Source organism: Fulvia fulva, chromosome 7, assembly GCF_020509005.1.
Source record: "Fulvia fulva chromosome 7, complete sequence".
NCBI lineage: Eukaryota > Fungi > Ascomycota > Dothideomycetes > Mycosphaerellales > Mycosphaerellaceae > Fulvia > Fulvia fulva.
The window spans coordinates 528,002-538,531 of NC_063018.1; the positions used below are offsets into that span (position 1 = coordinate 528,002).

A 10,530-nucleotide genomic window follows, 5' to 3' on the forward strand; every position below is an offset into this window, starting at 1 on the left:
ATGACCAGATCACTGAGCAATACCACCAGATCAGCCAGGCTGAGGGACAAACTTGCTGCTCGGGAGACTCACTCCCCAAGGCAGATCGTATGAGGTGTAAGTCGTGAAACGTGACACTAAAGATGCGCAGGGGGTAGTTGAGCTGAGCTTCTTGCGAGCCGAGCATGCACACTCCACCACTCTGTGAATACTGAGGGGTGGACTGACACTCAGTGACATGTTCGACATCATAAGCCCTAGGAACGACTCGGGTACATCATTCGGTCCGTCAACGAACAAACGATGCGACTCTTGCGGTGCGATACCGAGGAACTTACATTGCAGACCTTCAATGACGACAGCCAGGTGCCGCGATATGCTATCTTATCGCACACATGGCTGGCCGAGCAGGAAGAGGTCACTTTCTTTGACCTTCACGACCACGAGAAAGCAAAGCTCAAGCTTGGTTGGTCGAAACTGGATCATTCTCGCCGACGAGCACGTGAAGATGGCTACCTCTTTGTCTGGATTGACACATGCTGCATAGACAAGGGGAGCAGCGCTGAACTAGCTGAAGCCATAAATTCGATGTTCCGTTGGTACAAGAATGCGAAAATCTGCTATGTCTACCCTGCAAACTTCTGTGGCGTCGTCTCTGTAGTATCGAACCTATCAGAAGAGCTTATCCTGAAGGACAACTTCATCTCTGCTTTGCAGGAGTTACTGGCACCTGTCAGACTGCACTTCTATGACATGGATTGGAAGTGCATTGGAGTAGTGCATCGGCACAACACGCAATATTGCAGGCAATCAGACTGCAGAGAATGCAGCCATGCGGAGGATATCGACGGGTTTGTAGGCAAGATCAGTGAAATTACTGGCATCGGGAGAGCCGCGCTCCTAGGACTTTCTCGACTTGATCGTTACAGTATAGCACAACGCATGTGTTGGGCGAACAGGAAGACGACCCGCGCAGAAGATCGAGCATACTCACTGCTTGGCATATTCGACATCAACATGCCTGTCATCTACGGAGAAGGACACAAAGCTTTCCAGCGACTACAGCATGAGATACTGCGGGCGCACTCCGACCAGTCTCTATTTGCTTGGCATGCCATGCAGCATAGCGACGTGAATTTGTCATTCCAGGACACTCGCATACTACTGGCTCCGTCGCATTTGTACTTCAGAAACTCGAATGAGATCGTGCCGTTGGCCTACAAGCGCAGCCGTTCTTACGAGCCAATCAGTGTAGGCATCAGGATGACACTGCCCGTCATGCGACAGGAGGGTAATCTTCGCGGTATCTTACATTGTGCGCTCGAGGATGACAGGACTAAAGCGATTGCTCTTAACATAAGTCTCAAGGACGATGAGCAAGAAGCCTTCCTTATTCGTGACTATCAACGGATTTAATATATCGACATGTACAGTACTCTACCCCATTCCACTGAAAGGACCATTGACATACTTAGCAGATCGCCGACAGGAGACGCCGTGGGTTTCTCGTACGACAAGGTCATTATGTGTCGATGTGTGGACAGCGCAGACCCTACTGGGCACGACCTGGAAATCACAGATGCAGAACCACAGCAGCACTGGCGACAAAACAGTCAGAGCTTTACAATCCCTGTTGGCCAGGCTTTCGAAGGTCAGATCCAATTATTTGTTGCGAACAAGCACCATGCAACACTTTCCATTCATCACACCGATGGAACTTGGGGAGACGTAGAAACAAATGCTGGTCTAGCGCTCGTGAACAATCTTGCGAATGTCCAGTGGCCAGAAGAGGATCGCAAAGTTGAACTACCACCCGGGTTGTCGCTGCAACTACTATCGAATCTCGACGTCGGAGATTTGTACCTCACAGCAGACTTGTTCGAGCAGTTTATAAACGACCGACGGATGATTGTCGTTGCAGTGAAGCTAAGCCGGGACCGCGGGAACACATTTCGCCCACCAGGCTCCCGAACATTAAGAAAAGATCATGCGAGGGCCCTCAAGTTCTCAGGCACGACACTGCCCGACACAAAGAGCTCCGTCTTCAGGCTATCTTCGTGGACGAGGGCGAAAAACCATGTCTAAACTCTGCCAACCCCCGTACCGAGCCAAAGAGGCGCCCTTCTGCTCTAGGCAGACATCAGCATTCAGTTCAGCGGTATTGCTACAGACCCGAGGCCAACTACGAGAGGCGGTGTGGAATCGGGTCACAAGTACCCTGCTACAACATCAGCATTCCACTCCTTTGTATATCCATAGCAAGATGATCTATACCGTCTCACAGTTGACCTGCTTTTCCTGCCCACAAAGGTTGCAGCCTTGATTCGGACAGCAGTTCAATTGGGCGGCCGCCATAGACACGGCATAGGCCAAGGTCAACAAGGTCGCGAAGAGCTTCATTGTTTTCGCACTGATTTTGGCACATATCAAAAAGACGAAGTTAGGTTGAGTACCAGGAGGTGAAGTATACGAAGATAGCACAGACACGGCCGTGCTTCGGGATCCACGCACCAGTCGATGCCGTCAGGTCGTATTGCTACAAACCTAGCCTGGAGATGCTAGCCAGTATCTCGATTGACCATGAATCACCCACAGCCTCACCGCATCCTAAAGCGGTATCCTGTCGCTCCCATATAAACGCTCCTCACTCGCCCTGAACCTTGGCAGCTCCTGTTGCGTTATGCACGAGTACTGCACAGCTCCCTCAACGACCCTCACGAGCTCGCAAGGCCTGTCCACAGCTTTGCAGCTGTTCGTGCATTCTTCCGTAAACTCATCCATAGACTTATGAGCTGCATTCTGCAAATTCGTGACGGACCATGAAGTGCAACGTTTGTAGTCAGGTCCGATGTACATTATGCATTTCGTTCGGAGTAGATACTGGCTTTTGTGCCATTTCCAGGCTTGGTAGCCCAGCAGGCTGAAGTTGAGAACGGTGATAAGGTGTAGGATGGTGGCGTTCATTTTGTTGTAATGAGGCGTGGCGGCGGGCGGTGTATATATGTTTTGTGATATGCTCCAGGTGGCCGCCGGCTGCCCGTGTTGTCCGAAAGGGCTGTATTCGATGGAAATTGCCATCATGTTTGGACTTCAAGATGAGGTGAGGTATTTAAAGCCGTGTTATCCGCCAAGCTCTATTGTCAGCCGGCGCATCACTGTCCGTATCTTTCGTCTTGTCCGTGCCACCGTTATCTTCTTCCTCACGACTCTAGCTTCTCCATATCCAGCCTGTGAGAATACTATACAGTTCCACCGTAGATTCCGGCGAATCCGCAGGTATTGCCTACGGCCTCGCAGGTGCTGTCGCAGTCCTCGAGGAAAGTGTCCATTCGAGGTTTATGCATGTTCTCCATACCAGCAATGATCCAGGATACACAGTGCTCACGATTCGGGAAGTCCTTCTTGATGCACCGCACGACAGGATTCGAGGGAGCTCGCCGGGGTTTCTTCCATGCGCCCATCGTAGTATACGAAGGAGGTCCACTGTGATGATGTGCATGCTGATGATGGGTATTTTCGCGGCCGACGTGGTTTCTGTTGCGAAATCCTCGAGATTTGCTTGACCAACAAGCTACTGGACTCACGCTCCTTGCACCTCTCTTCACTTCACATCTCCGTTTGCCTCACCTTGCGATCCCGCTCCATCAAATAAAGTCTTCTTCCAATACTTCGCCTCCTCAATACTCTCCAGAATATCCGCCTTCGCCTCATGCTTCCCAGCCTTCTGCGGACTCTTCTTGATCACCTCATCCGGCGCCCACCTCTTTGCAGCCTCCTTGATCGCACTGACGTCCAAGATCCGGTGATGCAAATGCTTCGCGATCTTCGTCCAAGGCTCCTTCACGAGAAACGTCTTATCGGCATGCACGGTGTTGCCTGCCAGTAACGCTTTCCTTCGATCTGGACAGAATTGTAGAATGTACTGGTATAGTTCGTCTGCTGCTTGCTCGGCAGTGGTTTGAGATTGTAGACACTCCTGCGAGAGGCCAGATGAGCCGTGGTGATCTGTACACCATTCGCCCATAGCGTCCAGTTGGGATTGAGAGTGATGTATCACTGCTTCGTAGCCGGTCTCATCTAGGAGGTTGAGATTCGCGTCTGTGATGTAGCAGGCCAACGACATTATCGTATCTTTCTCGGCATCGAGGCCGGTCATCTCGCAGTCGATCCATACCAACGGATGATGTGACCGTGATTCTGGCATGTTGGCTATACTGTCTGCTGCAGGAAGTGAGGATGTACAGAGAGATGAGCATTTGATCCGAGTAAACAGTGACGCAATTTGACGGGAGCCAAGCAAAAATTGATTGAGTTTATGACTACATCCCACAAACCTGCCTCACATCCTGATTCCTCTACTACTCTTTCCTCAACAGCCACGCAACACCACGCATCGTTCTCTGCTTCAACTCCCTATGAGTCTCATTCGTCTCATCATGCCATATCGAGTAGCACTGGTGCCCGATCTGTGTCTGGACGTCGATTTGTACCTCCACGCCAGCCTTCCTCAAGGCCTCTGCATAGATCACTGCATCATCTCGGAGGAGGTCATCCTCGCCCGCCTGAATAAACGTTCGGGGTAGGTCCTTCCATGTGTGCTCGGGGGAATTAAACGGTGAGAACAAAGGCGAATGGTAGTTGATGCCAGGATCTTTAGGCTCGTTGTCCGTTCGCGAGGTCCAGGAGGCGCGATAGGCGGCCGGAACCATTTCGTCGTGACAGAGATGAGGAATGCTACTGAAGTGCCCAGTCACTGGATTCTTGAGGTCCAACCTCAGCTGGTGAGTCACAACAGCGGCTATATTGGCACCAGCTGAGAAGCCTCCGATAACGAAGCCTTTCTCGAGATTTGCGCCCAGCTCATTGGTGGCACTCTCACTGAGGAACCGGACGACATCCAGTCCATCTGGGCACTGTCAGCGAGAGCTGGATATCTTGGCGTTCGACTTACCATCCACCGGAGCTGGCCAAGCATGATCAGGACACAGCCTGTAACCCGCCGAGACCACTACCGCACCAAACTCCTCTGCAAACTCTATTCCAGGACGAGTGCACATCTCCTTTGAGCCGGCGAAGAAACCGCCTCCATGAAGCAAAAGAATCAAAGGTCTGTCAGATGCTGGTGTGCTTTTGTATCGCCAGACCTTCGCATCGAGCTTGTGGCCTGCTGTTGTTGGGATTGACACATAGAATTCCTCGATACCTTCGTTTGGGGCCCCGGCGCCGTCTACGAAGGCCTTCTCGGCTTGAACGCTGAGCACGTCAATGCCATCATTCTGGTCTTCTGAGTGCGAAGTCATGATCTTTGAGGCTTGAAACTACTTGGTGAGTGAATTGCTTCTGCGCAGCTGTGGTTGAATTAGGTATGAAACGATTTGAAGCCGCATGCCGTAGACCTCGCGAAAGAGCGCAGCGCATGCATCCTTTAGGCAGTAACGATCACCAGGCACCCATGCAGGAGCGACAAGGCACTAACGCTCGCGCGTGCGGATCGGACAGTATTGAGATGCCTTCGCACTCCAGACGGTGCTTTCCACGCATATCTGGCTTATCGCCGAGACCTGAACGGTATCTACATCCCCTGTTGGGATTTTACATATCCACGGTACCTGTGTTGGCATACACAGCTTCCGCCAAGCGTCATGCTGCCCGGAGCTCACGTGTGCTTCGTGCATGCCACCTTGAGATCCGCATCCTCCGACAACACACAGGCTAAGCAAAGACCTTCGCAATCTTCTTCCACGCGGTCAGCTACGAGTGACAGGTCTTCGAACTCGAGTTTGCTTCGATAGTCTTGCACAGAGGCGCACTCCCCACAAGTTTTGTAATAGACGCCAAAGCCGCGGAGAACTTTCACAGCCTTCTTCAGGGAGGCAGTACTGCTACGTTGGGTGAAGGGCGGCCAATATCTCTTTGCGTCGATGGCTTGGCTGACGTCTGTCTGGAAGCCGTTGTAGTCGTACTGTGCATTGTCGTAGTAGCACTGGGCGATGCTCATGCAGTCTTCGAGAAAAGAGTTCACGGCAGCGTTACGTTTCCATTCGATGGCAGCTGAGTCCCATGTCAGCAGGAGCATCCCCATGATTGCAGAATGCAAGGAATCTGACCAAGTACAGACTCCGGTAGCATATGTATATAGCGGCGAATCGCTTGTGGCATGCTCGAGTTGCCGCGAAGATGAGTGATGAGGCGTCCAGTCTGTTGCTTGAAGCACTTGGCATCTCGGAGAAGATAAGCAGTCTCGATGATCCGAACGTCGGCGGCATCAGATCTCAGCCGCTTGGGCCTGTCTTCGGCGTGCTGGCTCAGCAAAGCACGAGACTGGAGGCGCAGTGCCTCGCTGCAGTCATATTTGTCCACGGTGACGGCAAAATCAAATAGCTTCTCGGTGACCTTGTTGGCCTCGAGCTCGAGGGCTACCTTGTGGTGGAGAAGCAGGCACACCCAGGTGACTGGCTCGGAGGCATTGTTGGGCAGGGCGATCTCAACAGGGTCGGCAGCAGATCGTGCTTGCTGTCCTTCGCGAAAGTGGGGTCCGAGCAGTGCCTTGAAGACAGGTGAGGCGGCAGAAAGCATCATTGAGGAGACTCGCAGGCGCGTTGTCTCTTCGCCGACAACGAGGATGACATCGCCGTCACTTGCAATCTCTTCCTGGTCGGTCGCCATTGTGGCGCTTGTTCTGTGAGTTTGGTGTTGTAAGTAAGATGGGGAAATCAGTATCAAGGACCTGGCAGATGGTGTAGAGGAAGGTAAGAGCCGCGATCCTTGTCGCGACATCCTTGCTGCATTAGCGTGATTTTAAGCGAGCATGTGAAGCTACAGACGCTGGTCAACGGCAAGCACGCCCTGACCTGCGCCGTTTCTTTGCCTCTCCTGCAGACCTGGCTACCTTTACGTCTCACTCATGCATGAACAACGCTCAACCCAAAAACATGCAAATCACTCTCCCTACTCCCATGATTATAGTTCCCCATCTTAAAATACGCCCTGCCCGTCTCAAAAAACAACCCCAAATTCTGCACCGCACCCCCATTAACTGCAATCCCCGACTTCCCCCCCTCATACCTCAACTCATACCTCCATCTCTTTCCCTGCTGTACATTCCCCACCTGATACAACATCTGACTCCCTCCCGCCTTAACCTTCTCAACCCCCACTTTAATATCCCCATTATCATAGTAATAAATCTCCGCCACAGGCTTAGAATACCCGCTATCTGCCTGGAACGCTTGACCCACGCAGACTTGACTTCCAGATACGCCGATGAGGTCGACGTACATACGATTTTTAGAGGCGGTAGTGGACCAAGAGGAGGGAGAGGACTCGCGGCATTCGGTACGGCAGTGTTTGCTGCCGGAGGTGGTGACGCAGTTGGTGTTGGGGGGGTCGCCGGGGACTTTCATGACGAGGGCGCCGTCGCCGGATTCGGTGAAGAAGTAGTTGTGGCCGGGGTCTTGGTAGCCGTTGCAGCCCTGGAGTCTAGAGGAGGGGATTTGGTCGGGGTTGTTCGTGGTGCCGGTGGGGAGTTGGAGGGTCCGTTTTGTGAGGTCGAAGTTACCGCCTGGTGCGCAGGAGGGGCTGAGGGCGAGGGCGGTGTGGATGGTGAGTGTGGTGAGGGCAAGAGTGGTAGAGAACATGGTGCCGGCGGTGAAGGGGCGCTGTGGGATGACGGTCAATAAGATGTAGTGAGGATGATGGCTTGTTTTATGTTGTTGCATGCGGACTGGGATCAGCGTTGTTACATTGTTATGTTGTAAGAGTCGTTCATGCCGCTGGTAACTCTGTGTTGGTGGCGCCAAGCCTGAAGTAGCTATTTGTCCGGCAGAGCTGAAGCTGTAGCTCCATCGTCTGGGCTCGCTCAAAGTATATTCGACCAGGTACTCTTCGGCCAGAGGGATTCCAGAGTGTTCTCTGGGCGATGTTCTCTGCATCGATTGTCGAAAGCCTCGCAGCCTGCAAGTTCATGCTGGCACGGCGCGCAAGATTGGGTGTTCCGGTCTACACATGATCGACGACCAGTAAGTATTCACGGCCTCTCTATTGATCTTGTGAATCCTTCGTTCACGAGATCCCACATGTCACGATATTCCTCACAGCTTTGAGCAAAGACACAATTTGCTCCGCCATGGCCACATCATGACAACCAAGCGATCGTAATTCATCCTCTGTGGAGCGATAGCACAACACCCATCCAGGCGTCACATTATAGAACGGATGCAACACCCAGCCATCGCTTTGTGACTCCAGTCCTGCTATTATGTACCGACGAATTGTCGACCGAGGGGGCGGGAGGTCTCGCCGCTGCATCTCCCATTCCCAGATACAGCGGCCATTACCAGACAGCGTAAGGGTATGGTGTTTGAACAATGACCCCGCACCGTACAGACGAGAATCGTACCGGCAAGCAACCCTGCAATGGGCAATGTGCTCCAGCGCTTCCTTGTCCAGAGCGAAAATGGCTTTCCCGTTCAGACTGAGCTCAGGATCATCACCGTCGATATGAAACCGTGTGGTAGTCCAGTACTTGCGATAGCACCTCTTGTACATTTTTGCGGTCTCGTTACATACCTCATGGGACGTCAAGAGCAGAGAATTGCTGGGCGGCGTTGCGGTGCGAAGCTCAACCTCGCGCTCGGTCGTGCAGTCGAAGACATGCTCGTAGATGGTGTTGCGTAGCTCAGCTGGGAGCCTAAGCAGATAGCACGGAGGCTCGATAGTGGTGGGTCCAGACATGATCGTTTGGTCTTGCTGCATGTCAGTGAAGAGTTCGAAGGCGGTCGACGGGGAAGGTGGATGATAGACGAGACGGCTTTCGACGTTCAGAGCAGGATTTTGCAGAATTTTGCAGTTCGGCCATTTTTGACTCAGCGCAGTGAGGGAAATGGTAATTCGACCGCATCTCACTGGTAAGTCGTTTCCCAGTCACCCGCAAACCGGGACCTATACCACTACGGGCGTTTTAGTTCATGCTCTGTTTACGGTCTCGGGAAAACATAGTAGCAGAGGCTTTAGACCAGCTTAAGCTGGAAGCCACCACCCTTCTCTTCCTCCTCGCGACCCTTGAAGATTGAATTGAAGTCCACGTCGACTTGCAAGCCAGGAGCAGCGCCACGGATTGGGGCGTTTGGACTTGCACGTCGCTTCCGTTTCTCTTGACCTGCTTTCGAAGGAAAAGTAGGAAACATTGCTGCCGGCTTGGGACGTGGGTCCTCGCGGAAGTAGGCATGTTCCAGCATCTCCTTGGCACTAGGCCGCTTCGATGGGTCCAAACTGAGCAGACTGTTCATCAGACTTGCACCGCCGTTTGTCAAAGTCGGGAACTTGGACCGTATGATCGAGCCTGTGGCGGACTTGCTGTTTGACGGTAGACGCATCGATCGTGCGTTGGGTAGGCGCTTGAAGCCGGGCCATGTCTCCTCGGTAGGTATACCGCAGAGCTCGAATGTCTGTATATACAACGTCAATGGATTGGTACACACCTCGCAGCTGATCTTTCCAGTCTGCATCTTGGCAGACTGGGTGTGTGACTCACCTTACTAAGTTGGTCTACCTCGTTCTTGCCTTGAAGGAGAGGATGTTTTGTGAGCAGCTCGCCAAAGATGCAACCAATGCTCCACATGTCGATCGCTGCATCGTATGTGGTAGCTCCCAGCAGTAGCTCTGGTGAGCGATACCACAACGTCACCACTAGTTGGGTAAGATTCTGTGGGGGAGGATCTCCGCAGAATCGTGCCATGCCGAAGTCCGCGAGCTTGATCTCTCCGCGGTTGTTCATGAGGATGTTACTGGTCTTCAAATCTCGATGCAGGATCCAATGGTCGTGCAAGAACTCGACCGCGCTGCCAAGCTGTAACAGCAGTGTTTTGATCTCAGACGGCAAGAATGGCTCCTCCATCTCTTCCTGCAGCGTCTTGAGGTCATGCTCGAGGAGCTCCATGACCAGGTATACATCGCCTCGACTGTCGCCTTGCCCTGCGACGACTTCGCGCAGCTCCACAATGTGCCGATGCTTGACGGCGTTGAGGCATTGTATCTCGCGTAGTGCTGTGACGGAGAAGCCGCCATCTGTCGCAGGGTTGAGCTTCAGCTTCTTGATGGCCACGATCTCACCCGTCGCTTCCTCGCTCGCTCTTGACACATAGCCGTAACTCCCTTCTTCGATGTGGTTCAGTCGGTCGAATCGTTCTACAGAGCGGCATGGCTGCCATGTCGGCGCATTGAACCGCAGCAACTTCCGCGCAAGTGCTGGCGCATGTTGTAGTGCATTGCCTCGATCTTCCTGTGATATTCGCCGTCGTTTGCTCGGTCGCTCGTCACCATCTTCTCGCGCATGTCCATTCGCTTGTGCTGCAGCTGCTCGTTGTGCAACTTGTGCTTCTTCTGCTTTGCGCTGTTTCTCGGCCTTCAGTCGCTTCTTCTCTTCCTTCTCAGCCTTCCGTCGCGCATCCTCGGCCGCATCTTCTTCGGTGTCTGCCCAGCGAGATGGCATGTCGACTCTGTTGTTTGGTGTCCTAGCAAGTTTCGAGACAGTCTATGGACAATCGTGAGAGC

At 52.9% G+C, this 10,530-nt stretch overlaps 6 protein-coding genes across 6 annotated transcripts; 1 reads left to right on the plus strand and 5 right to left on the minus strand.

Annotated features, from left to right (window-relative positions):
* Positions 1–282: 282 nt before the first annotated feature.
* Positions 283–1,395, plus strand: CLAFUR5_09938 (Vegetative incompatibility protein HET-E-1; the record flags this gene model as incomplete). Its single annotated transcript, XM_047909086.1, has 1 exon — positions 283–1,395. The coding sequence occupies one exon, from the start codon at positions 283–285 to the stop codon at positions 1,393–1,395; it is 1,113 nt and encodes a 370-aa protein (XP_047764848.1).
* Positions 1,396–3,218: 1,823 nt separating this feature from the next.
* On the minus strand, positions 3,219–3,440 carry CLAFUR5_09939 (uncharacterized protein; the record flags this gene model as incomplete). The annotated part of the gene is made up of 1 exon (XM_047909087.1): positions 3,219–3,440. One exon carries the CDS (start codon positions 3,438–3,440, stop codon positions 3,219–3,221), a length of 222 nt encoding a protein of 73 aa, XP_047764847.1.
* Positions 3,441–3,580: 140 nt separating this feature from the next.
* Positions 3,581–4,183, minus strand: CLAFUR5_09940 (putative oligoribonuclease; the record flags this gene model as incomplete). Its single annotated transcript, XM_047909088.1, has 1 exon — positions 3,581–4,183. The coding sequence occupies one exon, from the start codon at positions 4,181–4,183 to the stop codon at positions 3,581–3,583; it is 603 nt and encodes a 200-aa protein (XP_047764307.1).
* A 154-nt stretch (positions 4,184–4,337) lies between these two features.
* On the minus strand, positions 4,338–5,279 carry CLAFUR5_09941 (AB hydrolase superfamily protein; the record flags this gene model as incomplete). Its single annotated transcript, XM_047909089.1, has 2 exons — positions 4,338–4,885; positions 4,931–5,279. The coding sequence occupies 2 exons, from the start codon at positions 5,277–5,279 to the stop codon at positions 4,338–4,340; spliced, it is 897 nt and encodes a 298-aa protein (XP_047764308.1).
* Positions 5,280–5,635: 356 nt separating this feature from the next.
* CLAFUR5_09942 (uncharacterized protein) lies at positions 5,636–7,616 on the minus strand (the record flags this gene model as incomplete). Its single annotated transcript, XM_047909090.1, has 3 exons — positions 5,636–6,030; positions 6,087–6,658; positions 7,057–7,616. The coding sequence occupies 3 exons, from the start codon at positions 7,614–7,616 to the stop codon at positions 5,636–5,638; spliced, it is 1,527 nt and encodes a 508-aa protein (XP_047764309.1).
* A 1,371-nt stretch (positions 7,617–8,987) lies between these two features.
* CLAFUR5_09943 (Serine/threonine-protein kinase ppk23) lies at positions 8,988–10,468 on the minus strand (the record flags this gene model as incomplete). Its single annotated transcript, XM_047909091.1, has 2 exons — positions 8,988–9,425; positions 9,512–10,468. The coding sequence occupies 2 exons, from the start codon at positions 10,466–10,468 to the stop codon at positions 8,988–8,990; spliced, it is 1,395 nt and encodes a 464-aa protein (XP_047764310.1).
* Between the last annotated feature and the right edge of the window lie 62 nt (positions 10,469–10,530).